The 21,192-nt window shown below is 41.5% G+C and overlaps 1 protein-coding gene across 1 annotated transcript; it reads left to right on the top strand.

Moving 5' to 3' along the window:
• The first annotated feature begins 200 nt into the window (after window positions 1-200).
• On the top strand, window positions 201-18,050 carry MLEC (malectin). The gene is made up of 5 exons (XM_060250292.1): window positions 201-617; window positions 9,146-9,324; window positions 11,499-11,675; window positions 13,537-13,594; window positions 14,738-18,050. The coding sequence occupies exons 1-5, from the start codon at window positions 401-403 to the stop codon at window positions 14,965-14,967; spliced, it is 861 nt and encodes a 286-aa protein (XP_060106275.1). The 5' UTR covers window positions 201-400; the 3' UTR covers window positions 14,968-18,050.
• The last annotated feature ends 3,142 nt before the right edge of the window (window positions 18,051-21,192 follow it).

Raw genomic sequence — 21,192 nt, 5'->3', positions numbered from 1 at the left:
TGCATAGAGGTGCGGGGGAACTGAAAAAAACCCTATTCGTTCAAATGGTCTGCTCCACTGCCTCAGAATTCGCCGGCCGCACTAAAATCCCGCCGTAAATAGTTCGCTCGCAGTTAGTCTTCTCAACGCAACTTGTTCCTTTGCCGAGCGGGGTTTGTGGGCCGGCTGCCTTGCCCCCATACGCAAAAAGAGGAACTCTGGCAGCCAACAGAGTGGCGAGGCTACACGACGTAGCGTGCTGATTGGCTGACGCCGTGGTTAGCCGGCACAGCGAATAGGTTAGGCTGCCCCCTTGCTGCGGCCGAGGCCACGAAGGTGTCGGTGTGAGGCGAGCGGCATGTGCAGGAACGGCGGCGGGGCGGGGCTGACGCCGCGCTGAGGAGCAAGGCAAGAGCCGGAGATGGTGGCGGCCACGGTGGCGGCCGGGGCCGGTGGGCCGCCGCTTCTGGCCGCCCTCCTTCTCCTCCCGCTGCTGTTGCCGCCGCCTCCTTACGCAGCAGAAGGGGCTGGCCTGGCAGAGAAGGTGGTCTGGGCCGTCAACGCGGGTGGCGAGGCCCATCTAGATGTCCACGGCATCCACTTCCGCAAGGATCCGCTCGAGGGACGGGTAGGACGAGGTGAGCCCTTAGCCAGGCCCTTGCTTGCATCTTCTTTCCACCACTTCGCCCGTGGTCAGCTTGTGGAACTCCCTGCCACGGGACGAGGGGTGGCTTTAGACGTCACCGAGTTTATGGGGGAAATAGGGTTATTAGCAGTGGTAGCTGACTGGATCGTTTGTCTGCAGATGCTGGAGAGGGCTGTTTGTGAGGCAGATATTCGATGCAAGCATGGATTTATACAGTTAGCAGCAGGGTTGAAAACCGAAAGAGGGGCAGTTACTAAACTCTGGAGCAGGAGGTCACCCAATGAGATCTGTTGGCAGAAGCCTTTAAACAGAGGAGAGAGTGTGCTTAAGTGCATAATGCGGAGTTAACATGCTGAACTTGCTGCTGTTACCAGACGTGGGGATGACCTCATCTTCATTGGTTGCTGAGATGGCCAGACAAATGAATGGATGAAGATGCATTTGGGAAAGCCATGCTAGCTAAATTGAAGTTCCAGGCGTAAAAGCACAATGCTTTGTTTTGTTTAAGCTCTATAGTCCTAATCAGTGCTTCCTCTAAGCTGTAGAGTCTTGTGATCAAAAATTCTACTTTGTGAGCCACTGGCATTAAGGTTGTGAATGAGTGATCTGGCTACTGCATAAATTAGTTTGTTCTGGGGCCATCCGTCCTGAGCTGAGACAAAAATGTGTCTGCCAGTGGCTAAAAAACTGTGAGCTAGCTCACACTAACTCAGCTTAGAGGGAACATTGGTCCTAATAACGGTAACATTTATAGGATGTCGTATACTGTGTGATCAAATTATTTTTCCGTGTTTTGTTTTCTGCCTTGAATCTCAATGAGAAAGGCAGGCTGAAGATAAAATAAACAACTGTCTCTGAATGTTAGCATCTATAGGCAAATCAGAGGATGGCTGTGATGTGAGCTTCCTGGAGGCATTGAGGAACTATTTTTGACATCAGAATATTAAAATAGGTCAAGTGGTCCTTTGGTCTGACCCAGAAAGGTAGTAGTTACATTCTTAGCACACAGCCATCCACCACTACCAGTTCTGTCTTTTCTCAGACATCCACTTAAATTCTCTCTAGTGCAGTGGGAGCAAAGGCATGCTTTCTTCTTATCCAGATTAGCAGGCTTCTTTTCCAGCAGACATGATGTTGCCATGTGCTTGGTACACATATTAGAAGCAACCACTGGGAAATGCTTACGTTGCTCATAAAGTTTTGACTAAAAAAGAGTTTCGCAATCTGTGTTAGCACAGTATTATAATGATTAACAATAATATCTAAGGAGAAATTGTAAGGGATGCACCAGTCCCTAAGGGAAAAAAAAGGCCAAATAAAGAAGGTGCATGTAAAGTATAAATATCTATTTTATTACTCAGCTGAAATTCCCTACGTGTTTCACTAGCAAGCTACTAATCTTGTACTCTTGTTGAAGGAACACTGAAAGACTAACAAATTCCCCTGAAGAAGCTTGGTGGTGAAAGGCATAGGGAATTCTTAGCTGAGTTATAAGATGTATATTTTTACTTAACTGACTTCATTGGCCTTAGTCTTATTTTTACCTAACAGTAATATGTATACATCTTTGAATGGAAAGACACAGTAAATATATCAAGTAAAGAAAATTATTGCAGTATGAAGCTCTTGCCCTAACCTGGATAGCCCAGACCTGCCTAATCTCATCAAATATCAGACAAACCACCTCTGAAAATTTCTTGCTTTGAAAACCCCATGAGGTCACCATAAGTCAGTTGTGTCTCAAAAGAAACCCCCCCCCGAACCTCTTAGAAAATCTCCCCAGTCCTATTTACTACCACTGTTCCCATATTTGAAAAATTAGAACATAAACTAACTTGAAATGCCGCCACCATCCTTTTTACATTATTGTGCCGTGACCTCTGATTCTCATTGCATGTACAAATTGACATTTTAGCACCTGTACCTTCCTCCCTTTTTAATAGGAAAGTAGTTAAACTGTATCAAGGCTAGCATACCTGTCCAGTTACATTATGGTCCCCTTTTGTCTTTTTCTCACATTCCATTTTCCCGTCCTGTTTGCCCCGTAATGTTTTATACTTTCTTACTTCCTGCTCCGCTGTTTCCAGCATATTGATTTCCACAGTGCTTGCTGCCTTCTTTCTTCATACAACAGTCCTTTTTTAAAATTTGTGCTATGTTTGTAGTTCATGCTGTTGCTGGAATTTTTTCTTAAAGTCCCAAGAATTATTATAAATGGATATTAGTAAATGTAAGGACTTAAAATCTGAGCATGCAGTCTGTTTCCAATTGTTTGGTGCACTACAGGGTTGGGGGTGTGCATCCCCTTTGTAACTTCCTGGAAAAATTATCTCAGCAGTTGTTGACATTTTGAATATGGAGTAATGGAACCTGTTTTCTTTCAAATGAATGTTTTTCTTGGGAGCTCTGCTCAGAATCTGACTGAACCTGCTGAGTCTTAAGCCAGTCTTTACAAAATGGCTCAAATAACTATTCTTTCAACTTTCTTCCCTTATTGAAGTGCAGTTGCTTGGCTTAGTTTCTCTGTCTGGTTCCAGGCATTTGTTGTTCCCGATGTGCTAATTTAACCAAAGTGCTCATACACATTGCTTTCTTTCTGACTTGGTTGCAGTTGTTCCCAGTTCTCTTGCCCACATACGGTTTCAGTTGGGCTCAGGCTTCCGGGTCTGCTGACTGTCAGAGAGCTATCTGTGCCTGATGTGGGTGTCAGAAGCACATATAGCAGTGCCACGATGTAGACTGCCTGCCAGTAAGGAGTTATGATTTTGCAATACCCTGAAGCCATGGTTTTTAAGTTGGGGAGATTTTTTTGAAAGTACTGGATGTAACTTTTGCTGGGAAGCTGCAGTATCCTGTCTTTGTGATCTTGTTGCTGAAGTTAGTGTCAAGGTTTGATGCTGTTGCATCAGAGAGTGAAACTGAGCAGAAAGTGTTTGACTCTCTCTTCTGTCATGAACTTGCCAAATGGCCTTGAGCAATCTACACTCTATCTTTAGACTCCCCTCCCTCATTTCTCTTATATGTAGATAATATTCTCCTATCTTTTAGGTCTGTTGTAAAGATTGCTGAGATAATATACATACAGTTTTAACATTTATATACTAGCATAAGATGAAACTCATATTGTTCAGAATCATGCTAATTTATACAGATGTTCCCTAATTTACATAATCGTGTGACACCAGAATATTGAAAGGTTGAAGCCGTGGTGGGGAAATGGTTTCCACACATCTTCTTTTCCTGGAGGGGGGCAGAAGTTTTGGAAAGCATTGCACTATTAATATTTACTTCCTGATCAACCCTGAAATTATTCTACTATTTCAGAAATGTTAAGGTGCATCATTGGCATACACAGTTTTACTATCTGGAATATTTATGACATTTGAAATATAAATGCCTTTGTTTTGTTACAACAAAATTGCATGTATGATAGACTGGGTGCATACAGCACAGAAACTTGTCAGCTCTCCCTAAGAACACAGATGTTTGTTATCTGCAACTTTGTTACTTTTTAGGTTTCTGCCTTCTCCACACACACACCCTCCTTTCTGGCTCTTATCCCCTAGCAAAGCAAGGCAGTAAACTGCTTGTTTCCCTGAAGCTAAGTGTCTGTTGTTATAGTCCAGTGGGGAGACAGTTGAAATGGTAGACATAGGGGAAAAGGTCAAGAGAACAGATCCAGGGGACTGGCTTCTAGAATTTCCATGAAATTAGATCAAAGCCATCAGAGGAAACTAAGCAGCAATTTTACAAATAAAGGTAGCCCTGAATACTCTTCTCATGAAGGTGCAGAAAATGTTATCTTGAATTTTGAACAGCATATGCAGGAGTTATTATCTAATGCTGTAGAAGATGATCATACATCAAAATGTTCATACTTTGCAACTTTTAGAAAGCATTTTGACTAAACCTTTGTCTTGAGCATGTCACTTACTTGAAAAATGTAATAGGATTTTCTTTTTACTTGTTCCCCAACTTCTGATTTTTAGGGGGGAAAGGTGGGGGTGTCCATAGAGGATGGTTCCCTCTGTAGTGATAATCTGCATTTCCTTCTTCACATATTGCTGTGCAGCCATTAGGGCTATAAACTTCCTGTCACTTCTTATCAAAAGCCAAGGTTCTTAGGAAGTCAGTTTTTTACTGCACAGAATTCAGTACATTGATCTGCATATAATAGTGTGGGATGTGTAAGGTTGAGTTTGTATTATTAATGTGACTGTGTGTTCTTTATGTTAGAGTTCCCAGGAACACATTTAGGGAATACTGCCTGTCACTTCAAGAGACTGAAACAGAATGTGCTGTTAAAGTGCATTCTGCTCCAGTGCTCCATTGGTCTCTATTCCCAGTCTTCAGCAAGGACTGTCCTTTCCTGACAGTTCTCCTAAGTGTTTAAACAGCTGCATAACAGAAAAATGCAGCAAGTAAAGCTTTTCTTAGCAGACAATGTCTGCTTGTCACAGATCTCTTAAAGCTACAGGAGTTCTGCTATAAGAAGTGTTGTTGGTAGTAGGAGGAGCAAGACCCTCAGGGATGCTTTTCTAGGTTGATTTCAGCCTGTAAAATCTGGGCCTTACCAGGAATTAAAAGGTGTTTTGTGTAGGTTAGAATACGCCTAGCTTACTGCTTCAGGTTCTGTAAAATGGTAATTGAAGAAGGAAGAGCTTTTCTTCTCTCCTAGCAGTGAAATAAAAGTCTTGAAAAGTGACACTGGAGAAACATGCTTGGACAGCATGCAAATGTACATTTTTGTGTACTTTCCATTGGAAACTAACTTGCTCCCAGTCTATTCCTGGGCTAACTCCTGCTCTGGCCATAGAGCAGAGACCCACACTCTAGATATTGGCCTTCATGTGCCAGCTTAGAATACTCTTTTATATTCAGAACAAGGACATGTTCTGAATTTCTCGGAACCAGATTTTTAATTCCAAGCATGGCAGCTGTTTGATATCCTAGTGTTGTTGTTTTCTCCTATAGCCACTCTTCCAGATGAAAAATAAATATAAAAGCTGTTCTGTGCTAATGTAAGTTTTATGGCTGCTGATTGTTCTCTGTGGGACTATCCAAGCTTTGTCTTTTGTCCTCTTGTCCTCATGTTCTAGTAACCCATGCTGGACCTGCTCCAAGCTGCAGGTTGGTTGAGCATCTGCTGTTGAAAGAGGAAGCGGCCACTTGCAAGGCTTAAGTCAGAGTCAGTCTTTTCCTTGCAGAGTTACTTCAAGAGTTCCTTCCCATTAGCTGTGCCGTATTGAAGAGGCTAGGTCCGTGCTATATAGTCCAGTTTCCTTCGTGGGGAGATTTGAATTTTTCATTTACATCTGGGATGTATTTGGGCCTGGGAGAATGTTGTGTGTTGTCAGTGCTTATTCAGCTTCAAGCTGCTTGTCCCTTGGCCTTGGCAATAATATTTCTCTATTTCCTTGCAATAACTTTACAAGTGTACAAGTTGCATTTCCATTTCACAGACATTATCCAGTCTCAGCTGGGAAGGTGAGTGCTTTGTTCAGCCTGTAAAGGGAAAGGTAGTTCCTTGTACAAGCACCGAGTCTGGGTCTAAAATCAAGTGCTTATTGAGTGGCCCTCACTTGTTACTCATTTCTGTAGTTACCAGCAGGTTTCATACAGAGATGTAAAGGCCTGAAAACTGGAAATTTTGGAGAGCATTGAAAAAACTATGTGGTATGAAGATTTTAGAATAAAATAATTTCAACATTAGATGATATTTGTAGCAAACTTTGTCCATGATGAATATTCCGTAATTGTAAAATTTAAGTCCACTTCCAAATATGCTGCCAGTGCTATTGAGACTGAGACTTTCTGCCCAAATAATATACTTCATTTTGCGTACTACATATTAATGTTTCCATGCTTAATTTTTATTTTTCTGACCTCTCAGATGGCAAAAAGCCTTACTAACATAGCATAGTGCACTCTCTATTATTTATTATTTTGCTTACAGAAATGCTCTAGCATTTATACTGGAAGTTTTACAAATATGCCAGATACTACAGTTTTATGTGCTAAGTTATAAATTATTAAGTCCATCTTGAAGCAGTAAAATATCTTTATAATTGGTAAGGGGGAAAGTTGTATATATTCAACTTCCCTTAAAATTTCTTCCAACTCCCCCTCCCCCCCACCTCGTTTCAAAGTTCCAGCAGCATTGCATTCCTAGCTTCATGACACCCCAGAGACTTGAACCTGGTGTTCCCATGTCACAGACCAGCAGACCATCCATTACATTTGCTCCAGAATGTCCATATGGAAGGGACTTCTGCTCCTTCTATAATGGGAAGTACTGTCTGAAACTTCAGTCAGAACTAATTTCCCCTTTAATAATTACCTTTAACAACACATTCCACTTCATTTGTGATAAGAAATTGTTGGACACACTTAACTGGATCTGCAGCTTGGGTGAATGTGAAGCTGCCGCTGCCTCTTGGTCAGAAGTAAATCTCTCCCTGATAACAAGTTTCTTTTCACACCTCCATTCCTGCTTTGCAGGTTCAGCAATAAAGAAATCTACCTCTGGATGCTCTTGGTATACAAAGCATCATTTGTAGCTGCTACTCAGTAGTTTAGTTGGTTCTATCTAAAGTCCGCTTACCTTGTAACACTGCCAGGTCAGTTCTGAAGTGCTGTGTCTAAGGGTGAGGGAGAGTAGGCCTTGATGGGGCATTAACTAGATACAACTTGAGGTGTCTGCATTTATTTGAGTGACTCTTCCCTATTAAAGGGGTTGCGCATTTTTGCCTTTCTCTCACTTTCTTGTGACTACTCATTGACCGTAATTTTTTTTCTCTGCGGTTTTCTCTCTCCTTGTAATTATAGATGTAAGTTGGGCTATGCTGTCTTGCTAGCCTGTAGGCTGCCAGAAGCACAGATCTCTCTTAGTACTCAGGAGATTAATTTGAGATGTTATTCTTCTGCTGCATTTTGCCAGTGATCACACATCTATCCCCTCCATCTTTGCATTTTTAGCTTTAAGAAAGAATATGTGGAGGGGGGTTCAGCCGTATTGCACTTACGTCTGCGTGCACCAGAAGGGCTTAGGGCTGGTTTTAATTTCCTCTTGCTCATTTAAGTGGGTTCCCTTTGGGAGTTTTTTGCTTGGCTTGCTGTTGCAGAATTCCTTTTCCGTTTGATTTCCATTAATAGCTGATTTGTCCATAGGCTGTAGTTATCCATGACTTCACATGTAAGTTTCTCCCTTCTAGAAAGCACTGTGTCAGGATTTCTCTAACTGTTGGGACCTGAGGCACTCTACTTCTGAGTAATTCTGGGGCTTTTTAGAAGTGAGAAAGACATGAGAATCCATGGATAACTACTCTGATTTGCGCACCTATATTCTTTCACCCATAGTTTTGAAATATGAAAGAGTAAGAGCTGTGCACCCTCAGTGGAGGAGGCTAGACTCATTTGTTTCTGCTTCCTGGTGGAAGGAGACCAGGCCAGAGCAGTGACTCACGCAGAAATACAGTAGACAACCACTTCTGTCAACTAGTGGCTGTGGACTCTGGGCTCTTGAGTTATTTAACTTCTTGAAATATATGGACATTTTTGTATGAGAATGGCAGAGCTTCTGGTTGCAACAGTAATACCAGGTGCAAGCATTAAATCATAGCCTTTATAAACCATGTGAAGTCTTACATGATCTCTTTAAACAAAGTGGAATTCACCTAGGATATGATGACTGTTGAGGAGGCAGAGTTCTGTTATGTCATGCTCAAGCTTGGATATATACATATGTATGTATACATACATACATACATACATACAGAGAGAGAAAGACTTTGCACCCCCATAAGCAGCATTCTTCCGGCCCCTACAAAATCAAGAAGGGGATGCAGCCAAAAAAATTTTCTTTTTTGCCTGCCTCCTCTTCTTGATTTTGCAGGGGCAGAGAAGCACTCCTTACGGGGGTGCAAAGTTAAGATGTGAAATGCATAAGATGTGTTGATGTTGAATCTGCACTTAATCAGCTATTCAAAGCTAGCTTTTTAAAACATGGACATAAAGCAAGAAAAAAACTTGTTGCTGACAGACTTGACTGACAGCTTGTGAGCCTCCACATAGGTCATGTGGGTTCATCACTTGATCATACAGTTTCCTGTTCATGTAAATGGGTCAGCATAGATCAAATGCTGCAGACAGAACTTGCACATCTTTACTCACGAAGCTCCTCTTTGTGGGGAGTCTTTTCACTCATTAAGCTGTAATTCAGCATGTTATCCACTGATGAGAAACCAAGCTGTATGCAGGAGTGTGTGAGCCAAATATAATCTTCTCATGGAGTATTCTAGTTGTCAGATTTGGCCTGGTCTTTCTGAGTCTCTGATAAGGGGCTCTCCCCCCCCCCCCCCCCGCTTAGGACTGTAATAATTTTTGCAGAAAGGAGTAATAGAATTGTTGAGGTTGGCAAGTAAATGGGCTAGTTGTCTCTGAGTCTACAGTCACTAAGTCAAAGTACTGTTAGAGTTTAACATTTTATTTATTTGTTGTTTGTTTGTTTGTTTAATACAGCCTCTGACTATGGCATGAAACTGCCGATCTTGCGATCCAGTCCAGAGGATCAGATTCTATATCAGACGGAACGCTACAATGAGGAAACTTTTGGATATGAGGTCCCCATCAAGGAGGAGGGGGATTATGTGCTCGTGTTGAAGTTTGCTGAAGTCTATTTTGCACAATCCCAGCAGAAGGTAAGTAAGTATGCTCTCCCAGTGGGACTCTGTTGACTTATTCTGAAACCACTTGGGTCTGCTTATGGCTTTCATGTCTGGGTGTCTGTCAGGTATTCTCTTTTCATTAATGGACAAAAACAACATCTAAAAGTAGCAAGAGTGATTCTGAGGGCTAAGCTGGTCCCTGCAGTATTGGCAGAAAGCCAAGGCTAGCTAAGCTTAAGGGTTCATCCCAAAATGCATGTACTGCTTGCTGTATTATTTTTCACTGAACTTAAGAACTCAGTTATTTGGGGAATGTGCTCTTTTGGGGAGAACAGGTCTTTCCTCTTCCCCCTTCTAAATTTCTGTTGACACTTGTAGAACCTGCTCTGCCAGAAAAGCCCACAGTTACTCATGTTGCTTTTATTGAGCTTTTGAAGATCCTTTGGGCATTGCCATTCTGCCTGAAAAAAAGAGCTTCACATCTTGGCATGCTCTTGCCAAAACCTGAGGTATGAAATTTAGAAGGCAGAATCTGTTTTAGGGTGATCTCTATTGGTGACACAGCAGGCAGGATTTTTGTTACAGAGAATTTTTCAGACAAGCATCATATAAAGTTGTCTGCTTCTGTGCTGCTTGAGAAACTTGTGCAGTTGATGTTACATTTTTATTCTGTCCTTTCTCCTGGGAGCTGATGGTGGCATACATGGCTCTCCCTTCCTCTGTCTTATCCTCACAACAGTCCTGAGAGTTAGGCTGGGCTGAGAGCAAATGACTGGCCAAGGTCACTCTGGCTGCTCACCAGAGAACTGGAATTTGAACCAGGAAGTTGAATTGGAATTTGAACCAGGTCTTCTTGGTCCTAGCCCAGCACTCTAAGTGCTACACTAACTTGAATACTACTAAACCAGCAAACGTTGACAGGTTAGTTGTTTTGCTGGCTTCCCGCTTTTTGCCACTGAACATTAAAAGACCAGCAGCCCTTCATGTAGCAATGTCTGCCCCCAACTAGAAGAATGGGAAAATAAACTTGCTGAATATGCAGTAATTGCAAAATTAACAATTTCTCTGAGAAGTAAATCAATTACAGAATTTGAGGAGAGATGGAGTGTATATTATGCAAGCAGAAGACAAATTTAGAATAAGAAACAGTTCAAAAATTTGTAAATAAATGTGTTGAAATGCAGAAGCAGAATGAGAATAAATTTTCAGTGTAATATCTTGAATATAAATGTATAAAGAACTAGATCCTGAGCAGAAATACCTTCTACTTTCTTTTATCTGTGTGTGTGTGTAAATAGATTTTCTTTCTATACTCTGATATACTCTACACTTGTAGAACCTATTCTGCCAGAAAAGCCCACATTACTCATGTTGCTTTTTTTGAGCTTGAAGATCCTTTGGGCATTGCCATTCTGCCTGAAAAAAAGAGTATCAAACTGTATTATTCCTATTGATTTGTTTTTTAACTGTTGTTTTATACTGTTTTTAGAATGTTACCCATTTTGGGAAAGGGTGGAATATAAATTGCCTAAATAAATAAACTATTGTTAAAAGTTACAGTGAGTAGGTAGAGGTGGCAAAAATATATATTACCAAATATGTGGCAAAGATGAAACTAGTACTGTAGGTGTAAAATAGATTAGTTATAAAATTTGAAATCTAAAATGTTGAATATAAATGTATCCCAACAGATGTAAGTACCATTGTATCTTATAGACAGTGTTTTAAAAACTGTAATGAAGGGGGTATTCAGGAGAAATGCTTTTTGTTTCATATCTCTGTGTTATATAATTGTTTTTATATACATAATTGTGCTATGCAACCCCTTTATACCTTTAACTTTGTTTTCAGAAAAACCCAAAACAGCAGTCCTTGAAGGGGGACAATAAAGAGCTTAGAGGCAGGCAACAGACTTATCTGGTTGTCAGCAGACAGGGGAGAGTGATGGATGAAATGGGATGGGAAAAATAGAAAGGCTTAATATTCAAATGTTAGAGTGAGTAGAAGCATCCCCAAATTAATTGTATTTCATAATTTTATATAAGCCACATTGGAGAGTCTTATGGGTTAAAAGAAGATTTAGAAATATATAAGTCAGTTACCTGCTGGTGGTTTTTCTGTCTGTGGTGCTCTCAGTTGACAATTAGTACTCTGTAAAAACAATAGGCCTGATTCCTTTTCTCTCTTCTTTGTTCTCCATCCAAAAGGTTTTTGATGTGCGTGTGAATGGGCACGTGGTAGTGAAGGACCTGGACATCTTTGATAGAGTTGGGCACAGCACAGCCCATGATGAGGTTATTCCTATCAGTATCAAGAAGGGGAAGCTGAGTGTTCAGGGAGAAGTTTCTACCTTCACAGGGAAGCTCAACATTGAGTTTGTCAAGGTAACAAACTTTGGTTTGAAGACCATCTTTTTGTCTGTTTAATGCAGAACTGTTGGAGTTGTGTGTGTTTTTTTTACCTACAACCACATACCATATGCTTATTAGATATTCTGAGGCAACTAAAAGGTATGCAAGGTGCAGATGCATCAGTATTATTCATTACTTAGTACTACTATGCCCCCCCCACTGCATTGAGCAGGGTATACTAAAAAGGGAATCCAGAATGAAACTCATGCAAGAACTGGCTTCATTCTCAATAGTGGGGAGGAAAACTGAGATCAACACAGAGGCTGGAAACAAATTTAGCCCTAAATAATGTGTCTGAGAGCACCCTGTCATTTGCATAAAAGGAAGGAAATGACTGTCATTTATTTCTAGGGAGAATCCTGCATTTGGAGTCACTGCTGATAGGGTCAGCATAACTTGCAGTCTGCAACAAACAGTGGATGTTGTATCGTTTTACACAAATCCTATTCTGGGAGTACAATATATTGTCCACTGTGCCTCCAGTACAGCATAATTCTACCCTTGATGCATATGCTTGCCTATATTCATGATGAATATTATTCTGCCTCTTGCCAATCTTCCTTTCTTGCCAATTCTGTGACTTCCAGTTCTGGAAGCTCAGAGATTATCTTTCAAACTGAATAATATTGAAAATGCTCAAAATGAACCCTGATGAAAATCCATTAAAGCTAACTTTTCTAAAATCAAAATTTCTGTGATTTATGTTAGTAAGAGCTTGAACTTTCCTTTCCACTGTATGAAATAGTATGCTGATCTGTTAAGCAACGGTGTTCTGAGATTTGAGAGGCATGTGCGCCTCTTGAATGTAAATATTCCAGGTTTGGTTTTCTTTCTATTACTACACATCATTAAGTATTTGTTGAGCAGCTCCTGAACTGCAGTGATCCCACTGTTGATCCCTGGCACAGCCATAACTGTTACCTTTATTCTCAGCATTGGCACTGAGATCAGACCTTCTGAAGGGATTAACTTTCTATGACTGGTGGCAGTAGACGGCTCTTGTTCCTCCCCCTTATTGCCCATCAAGCTTGTCACAATCTGCCCATCTGTGCGAGCAGTGTTGGTGGCTAGGAGCAGCTTTCACTACTGAGAGGGAGTCAGGCAAGCAGGTGGCAGGACCTTGTTGCTGCTTTGCCTGCAGTTACCTACAAGCCCATCTCACTTGAAGCACTGGAGGGATTGTCCTCCCCCTGGAAGTAGCCTCTCTTCCCTGACTCAGCAAATATGCTTCCACTTTCTTATCTGGTTCCTTTTCTGTGTAACAGAAAGAAATGTAAATTGGTTGGCTGGCTTGTCCTTCCTGTGCTGAGCAAACAGTGTTGACTGCTTGGAGCAATTACTCCCATTGATAAATGGGAGAGGGGCAAATGAGGCAGACAGCTGCTGCTTCTCCATCACTGTGAACTTGCTTAGATGATGGTTAGTAACCAGAGCTGCCCTTTGCATTGAAGGAAGGAATGAGCTGCTTCTTGTTCTTGTGATCTAATAGGTAGGAGGAGAGAGTGACCTGCCTGCTTGCATCTTGCCAAGGGCCTTGCCCAAACCTGAAGCTTGTCCCATAGGAAAGTGGAAACTTCTGAAAGCTTAGATCTTCACATGAATTGAAGACCTATTATAAAAGCACTATGCTTACAATGGAGAATTGATATACAGTTTTACTTTGCCTTTAGCCAGGCTTCCACTGAATTGCAGGAAGGGGTTGGGCAGTTGCATTTCCCTTTGATTTAATCACACTTGTACAGGCTTATTTGTTCCACATTCAAGGAAACTGTATCAGGCAATCTGTGGAAGCCAGTGTTTAGTAGTAAAGCTGATCTGTTTTCTGTTTCTCCAGGGGTACTATGATAATCCAAAAGTCTGTGCACTGTATGTCCTCCGGGGAACAGTAGATGGTGAGTTTCCTTTAATAGCTTTGATTTTAGCCTTCTCTTTTTTCAAGTCCCCAGCTACTCTGTATGTCATCACAGAGTGCTATAAAGGAGAGGCCCAAAAGTTGGTCAACAGAGAGTTGACCAGGCCATATACCCTCCTGTGCCCCCTTCAATATCCTGCATTGCACAGGCAATTCAGGGACAGCACTACATCATGTTAAGACTGTGATCAGTCCTTCAAAGTATGTTTTGCGTCTGTTACCTCCAGTCATTTGCACTATTGGGCAACTGATGGTCAGGTGGTCACAGGGCCCTACTAACTTTGCCCTCTAAATTTGCCCTGCATAGCTTTGTTCTCTTCCCTCTCTCCCCCCTCCAATGCAGCAGGTCATTACAGAGCCCTGCTGTTCTGTCCCCTGTATTTTTCTTGTCTGATTACAAAAGCCACAAACCAGTTTTGTTTGTATCAGGTCCTCTGAAACTGCAAAATTTGGTCCCGCACAACATTCTTTGGCATGTGCACATCTGCACATACATACCCCCAATTCATATTTTGCGTCAATGAATGTGAAGTCTTTGCACTTCGGAGAAATCAGATGGTATGGTGTGTATTGATTTAGAGTTCATCAATTTAATTGAGTATGGCAATGCTTGAGGCTTTTACAGAATTCAAAACAGTTTTGTTGAGTAAGAAAGTGCCATATTCCAAATAAGTTTATTATAAATTGAGAAGTGTTTTATGGTTGGATTTGAAAACTCTTCTTTATCAGAAATAGTTTGTAGCCTTCTCAGGCATTATGCAGAAGCAAAACTGGGTGTGCCACCATGCATGCTCAACAGAGTGCTGCTGCCACACTTCCTCATTAATGTATCTGTATGGTATACATGTTTAGGAACGTGTGTTTCTTGTATTCACATTTAAAACATAGGTGCACATCTGAAAAATGTAATGAGTAATGTGATGTTGCATCTTTCTAGCATGAAGCATTGCTTTTGCTTGAATGTGTATGGTATAGACCAGGGGTAGCCAACGGTAGCTCTCCAGATGTTTTTTGCCTACAACTCCCATCAGCCCCAGCCATTGGCCATGCTGTAGGCAAAAACATCTGGAGAGCTACCATTGGCCACCCCGGTATAGACTCTCACATTTCTTCTCTTCCACAGATGTTCCAAAGCTGCAGCCCCACCCAGGCTTGGAGAAAAAAGAGGAGGAGGAAGATGAAGAGGAGTATGAGGAAGGCTCCAGCACTAAAAAGCAGACCAATAAGAACCGGGTCCAGTCGGGCCCCCGCACACCAAACCCCTATGCCTCGGACAACAGCAGCCTCATGTTCCCTATCTTAGTGGCCTTTGGTGTCTTCATTCCTACCCTCTTCTGCCTCTGCAGGTTATGAAAGACAAAACAGCAAGGCTGGAAGGGAAGGAACCAGAGCAGACACAGCAGATGTTTTGGTTTCTCCTAGTTTCTCATAATTTAAGGAAAATAAAGGGTTGTTAAGGAGTACCAGGTACAATCCAAGGCGAGCTTGTACCACTTTCTTTGAGAAGGGTGTCCTTCATCTCCCCCCTCCCTCTCAGCTGCAAGGCTTTGGGTTCTACACAGCTGTACCACAAGTAGCCACCTGTCCTGTCCAGAGAATCTTGATGTGAAGACTCAGTACTTCTGGCTAAAAGACATTGCTGAACTACAGCCCTCCCTCCTTCCGAAGAAAGGAAGAAGAAGTAAAAAAGATGAAAAATACCAGGGAGGGCAAAGGTTCATATTTTGGCTTTAAAAAAGCAAACTTTGCCTTTGAGCATCCTTGGATGGAATAAAACGTGTGCTAGAACTGCTGGGGGGTGGTGGATTAGATGGGCTTTTTGACATTTGTAACTAAAAACATGGTACTTCCTTTCTGTTATGAAAGAGAGAAGGTTCACCCTTGCTGGATGGTCAGTTGGTTTAAAAAAGTCTTTTGGAGTCAGGGTTGTCATTAGAACAGGGTGAGCAAGTTGGCCTGTTGAGTTTCTCAGGCTGTGAGAAACGTTATTTGCTCAATCACTGTAGTGCAGAACAACTTCTGCCTTGAACAGACCCTTTTGTCATGTCATCTGTAACATGGATATTTTTATTTGTTGGGCTGGGGGTGCTCTTTTATATGCTACTTTCAGCTTCCATTTTTCTCCACAGTAGATTGACTCTTGGTCTATCCCCTACTTTGTATCATGATGAGAACCTGATTGGTAAACTGCAGTGGATATGTAGGATAGCACAGCAATTTGTGTACTTTTCCTTGGGTAGCCTCTGATTTCCTTGAGCCAGAAGCCTTGTCATCTTTGGAACTGAAGAGACATCTCTGCCTGTAAGTGTGACAGGGGGACCTTGAGCACAGCTTTGTTCCCTGATCTTAGAACTCCTTGAGCTGCTTCTGGAACCTCAAAGACTGATGGCCTGTGCCAGGGATTGGATGCATATAGGCTGTATACATTAACTCATTAGTTCACGAAAACTAGTAGCATCCCTATAAATTCAAACTGGAAGGTGGCCAGTAGTTCTTGTGTCTGTGGAATATCCACAACACAGTGCAAAGTTGGATCAATTGAGCCTCCACTCCTGATTCTGCTAAGAGATTTTGGCATGTATCTGAGAGGAATGTTAGCTGTTGTCCTTGTAGCATGGAAAGAGTCATGGCATTGATGTGGTCTGTTATAGTGATCTTTCATGAACCAACCCTTTCCATAGAGACCTTTTTCACTTCATGCCCACTTTGGTCAGGTTAATGTTTTCAACATGTTCTTCCCTGGACTGTTAAATTTCCCCTAGCTATAAGCTTCAACACACCTCTAAATGACTTTAAAAGTGCAGCTCAAAAGATGTGATAATAGCAAGTCATTTAGGTGCTAACAACTGGATGTATGTAAGCCTGACTGGCTACTGATCCTTTCCAGGTACAGTGCTAGAGTATATGGGGAATACTTACAACACCAATGCCAACAAATGCATTAAACAACCATCTCTTCCTCTTCCTCCCCAACTTGGAATCAAACTTAAAAGGAAAGCCTATCTAAATGTGAGCCTTTGCTGTACTTTTGTCCCCAAAATGCTTTTTAGATCAAACATGACAGGAGGTATGTCTTAAACCTGTATCCCACCTGTTAGCTTTCTTTTCCAGTTTGGCTCTTGAACCTCATCTAGTGTTCTGAGAAGCTGGAAGGAATTAGATACTTCTAGTTTATGGTTGAGTGCCCTGTTATAGTACATCATGGTTGTTTGCCACTGTTCTTCCATTTTCTTTTTTTCTTGCAAATTCCAGACTTTGCTTAAAGTGATAGGAAATAGTATTTGCTTTGTTAGGCCCCAAAACTATAACAAGCAGATCTGAAAGCCATTCAGCAATAGCAATTCTGGTTAGCTGACTTGGCCTATTTTCATAGCAGTTAGATGGTACATGAGCTCAGAGGTACGTGTTCTTGTGGTCATGAGCATAGGTATATTGTTCTTATTAGTGTCTTTCCTTTCTGGTTACCTTTTAGTTGCTGTTTATTTAGAGGCTTGTTTACATCGTTTTTTATGAGAAGATTGTCTCATCTCTCACTTAGGAATGCCAGATTCCTTCTAGGGTCATCTTGTTTCCACTATCTACTGATTAAGAAGTTTTGCAAGAATAGCCTTTCTTAGAACAGAATCATTGCAGCCATTAGTGGCACATGGTAGAGTCTTGTAACCCTGGTTCTGTTACCCACCCTTCCCAGCCATGCATTTCCATGCTTTGGAAAGACTGATGGCTATTGATCACTTCATTGAATGAGCCCTCTCTACCCCATTTCAGAGGGTTATGACTTACTTGAGGAGTAAGTTTTCTATAAGGTAGCAGGCTTTGGCCCTGAAAATGTGTGAACCAAGTTGCTTCAAAAAGAGATAGGATGCTTCTGCTTAGTCATTAGATGGTGGAGATTACAGAAATCAACTCATGTTGCAAGAGCTGTCTTCCATGAGAAAAAGCTGTAATTTATTTGGTTTGTACTTCATGATAAATTGGAACAGTTCACTGATAGTATCTGCTGATTCAAAAGACATTTCTTTCAGCAAGAAAACAGGTTCTCCAGTACCAGTGTCTAGATGTGGGGAGTAATAGCTAACTAACTTTATTCTGTGCTTGTACTGTTCCATTCACTATATAGTGAAGGGCTGAATAGTCCGCCATGCCTGGAAGTCAGAGTCCCCAGTTTTATTCACACAACAATGATGGTTCTAGTTTGCCTTTCTGACTTTTTAGTTGCTTTGGCTGTAATGAGAAAGCCTGAAAGCTTCCTTCCTTCTCTAGTGCTTTTTATGCTATAGGGAGGTGTTCCATGGGAGTGGGGGTACTTCCTAGTAGAAATGAGATGAATGCCAAAGTGAATGTATGCGTTTGTTGTGCCTTTTTATTTGAGGGTTAGTAAGATGGCAACTTTTGCTTATAAGGAAGCTTCTGTTTTAAGGAACTTCATTTAAAAACTGTATCTTGGAGTGCAGGGAGCAGGAACACTGTCCTCTTTGGACTGAACATTTCCCCTTATTCACAGGTAGCCAGAAAATGGATTGATTGGTCTTACTAGTCCTGTGCTGAAATGTCACAATCTTGAAGCCACTTGAAAGCTCAGGCTTCCATTCCTATGTGATAAGAAAAACCAGGTGAGCTGGCAAGAGCCTTCCAGTTTGCCCTCTGCAAAGTACCTCTAGCCTGGCCTCCTCAGGAGAAGGTCTCTCCCTGCACTTAGCATGTTGATAGTATAACTCTTTGAAGTTATGTTTGAGGGAGACCTAAAAGCTTGGGGGGGGGGAGTTGTCTCCTTATAGTCTATGAATGGGCATCAAGTAAGACTACCTTCAGTTACAGTTTGGACTTCATGCCAGCTGTGCTTGCCAACAGGTCATCTTTTGTTGTCATTGCATAGTCACTGACCATTGACCCCAAACATCTCTGAATGTTTCATCACTGTGTTAGGAATTGTGTACTGACTGTGCAGGAGCCTGATGCTATTGATGGTCATTGTAAGGCATTAGGGAGTTGCTGCAACTCCATAATTTTAGGTCACTATTGGTACTCCATTCTCAGTGCTCTGCATTTAATTATACAGTGTTTTGAGACATAAGTTCTCTCACATGCTGGGGCAACATAATCGAAAATCCGAATCATGTTGCCTTGTTGTGGAGATTTTTATACTCCTGACTTGTGAAAGTGTTTTCTGCCATGGGAATAGGTGAGCAACTGAGAACGTAACATTTCCATGTTCAAGGTTTGTTCTCCAGTTGCTAGAAAAATCTGTAGCTCAGACCTAAATGCACTATGAATTCTAGAAAATACAGAGGAAGCCAGTGGATCCAGCAGTGGGAGTTTTGGAGATTCTAAAAGTTTAGAGAGAGCGAAAGTCCAGAACTTCTGGAGTTGGTCTGCTTCTGTGTCTGTTTGGGAAAAGGAATGTATTGTTTACTAGACAGACATCATGAGGGTTAGATAGAGCTAAAACTTGATGAATTCTGTTGGATGCAGATTAAAATAATTACTTGAATAGTCCCATAGAGACAAAAGATTACTGGAGCCTGTAAGCTTTTTTTCCTCTAGAGGGGGAAGAAGGAAGTTTTAGTAAATAGGCTATTGTCTTGGGTCCCCTGACCAGTTTCCTGACCTTAGCTTAAGGTTTCTGTGCATAGAGGGCAGTGGAACTCATGACCATTGCACCAGATGACATGCTGATTTACAAGGACAACGTAGTAGTAGCTTCATTTAGTTGTTGGCATTTGCACACAGAGAGAGTAATGGCTGAAGCTTTCTTTCTCCCTGATTCTAGTTGGCTGTTAGTTATTCAGAAAAATATTTTTGGGTCGAAATGCTTTTATGAGGTGCTACATGCACTTTGCCTGGTCAACAAAGATTCTTAATATCATTTGATAGAACATTTTAGTGTATTTGTTGTTTTTGTTCCTCTTCCCCAATAAGTGCTTTATTTTAACATACTGAAGTGCTTTCCATTCTGCCAAGGAAGTTTGCATGATCAGGTACTATTTTTACCTTGCAAACATCTATGGAGGAGGAGGAAATGTCTGGAGATGTAGCCACCGGCTTAAAGGAGGTTTCTCACAACAGTTGTTCAGTTTGCTGTCTGTAAGCATTACAGCTTGCATGAATCTAACCCAGTATTTTAAATAGATTTTTGAAAAAATGTAATCTTTCTCCGAGGAATTTTAGGGCAGACTGATTCATTCCCAAGGATCACCAGCTGCTCCTGACAGCAGGATATAAATGGTGATATGCAGGTAAAGGGGACATATATAGAACTGTCAGGAGATGCTTATCATGGAAGAATAGGCTTTTAAAGCATAGGCATGCCTCCTAACTTAGATTTTCCAGTTGATGTTGCTGAGTCAGTCTTAAGATTACTTCCCATTTTAGGATTTTCAGTATCAGACCACACCGCAAATCTTGTTTCTGGGGGCAGGGGGAATTGAACATATAGACTGGAGATTGGAGAAAGGCACGTCTGAGAATTTGTAAAGCGGGTTGTCAAAATCTGTATCATTCTTGGACAGAGGGGTGTTTTTATTCTCCTCTTGAGCACAGGGTAACTTCCTGTGTTCTCATGTCTTGTTAAATATATGCAGGAAGTGATCATTAAGGTGTTTCTAAGGAATGCCTGGTTGAGGGGTTTCATATAAAAATCAGTAAGAGTTATTCTAGGAAAGAACCTGCTTCTCTCTTTCTCACCCCCCACCCCGGGGTCAAATATCTAAGCATGCAGGGTCAGATTTTGACTCCTATCAAGTTGGATTTGAGGACAGATAAGCAGCTTTGAACTGTTGCCCAATCATCATACCTCTTACTATAATTGTGCATATTGCATTTCACTCATCCCTCTTTGGATTCTTACCCTTTCTTACTTGCAAGATGTTGATAATGTTTTCAGGCAGCTGATCTCCTGGGCTTTTAGGACATCTCTGATCTTGAAAGTCACAAGCCTAGGTTGAGTGAAACTGATTTCCTTACTGGTCATTTTTCATCAACATTAGAGTTATCATATAGCTTTTGGAGGATATGGTGTTTATAACTGACCCTTGCCTTCTGTCTTCAATGATTTGCAGCAGTTCTTTTTCTTATTGGTTGGGGTTTTTTTTAAATCACAAGTATAGGCAAAGGGTGAAAAGCACAGACGGATTGGCTTTGAAAAATGATTTTCTTTCCCTTCCTGGGGAAGTAGAATGTGTATTGGTGAGTTGTTCTGGGTTGATTTCCCCCTCCCCTTCAGATTTGGTACATTTAGCTGTTTTGTTTTGGTTTTTAAATTGGGGGAAAGGGGTGTCTCCCAGAATGGCTGGTTGAGGGAAATGTTCTGAAATCTACTGCCTGGCAGTTTTAACCAGCAGTGTGTTAAAAGAAATAAACAGAATTATATTGTCAATCAAATGGACTGGTGCTTTTTTAAAAAGAGGAGAGTGTGTGTGTCTTTTTCTCTTTCAAAGAAGATTTTAATAGCTTGCAGCTGCATGAAGCTGAAGGCTCAAACTGCACTGCAGTGGCTATTGCAGGTTGCCAGACATTTAATTTAAAGCCCCACCGCTGCAGTAAGAGTTCCTGCATCATCCAGGCAAATGTGCCTATTGT

Source organism: Heteronotia binoei, chromosome 11, assembly GCF_032191835.1.
Source record: "Heteronotia binoei isolate CCM8104 ecotype False Entrance Well chromosome 11, APGP_CSIRO_Hbin_v1, whole genome shotgun sequence".
NCBI lineage: Eukaryota > Metazoa > Chordata > Lepidosauria > Squamata > Gekkonidae > Heteronotia > Heteronotia binoei.
The sequence above is the reverse complement of the archived record's forward strand: the minus strand, read 5'-3'. Positions and strand labels throughout refer to the sequence as shown.

Bases quoted from the DNA above. Each gene is read 5' to 3' on its own strand.
- MLEC (XM_060250292.1), top strand. From the start codon at position 401: ATGGTGGCGGCCACGGTGGCGGCCGGGGCCGGTGGGCCGCCGCTTCTG. The intron at 618-9,145 runs GTGAGCCCTTAG...TGTTTAATACAG, and splicing joins CGAGGGACGGGTAGGACGAG to CCTCTGACTATGGCATGAAA. The intron at 11,676-13,536 runs GTAACAAACTTT...CTGTTTCTCCAG, and splicing joins TCAACATTGAGTTTGTCAAG to GGGTACTATGATAATCCAAA.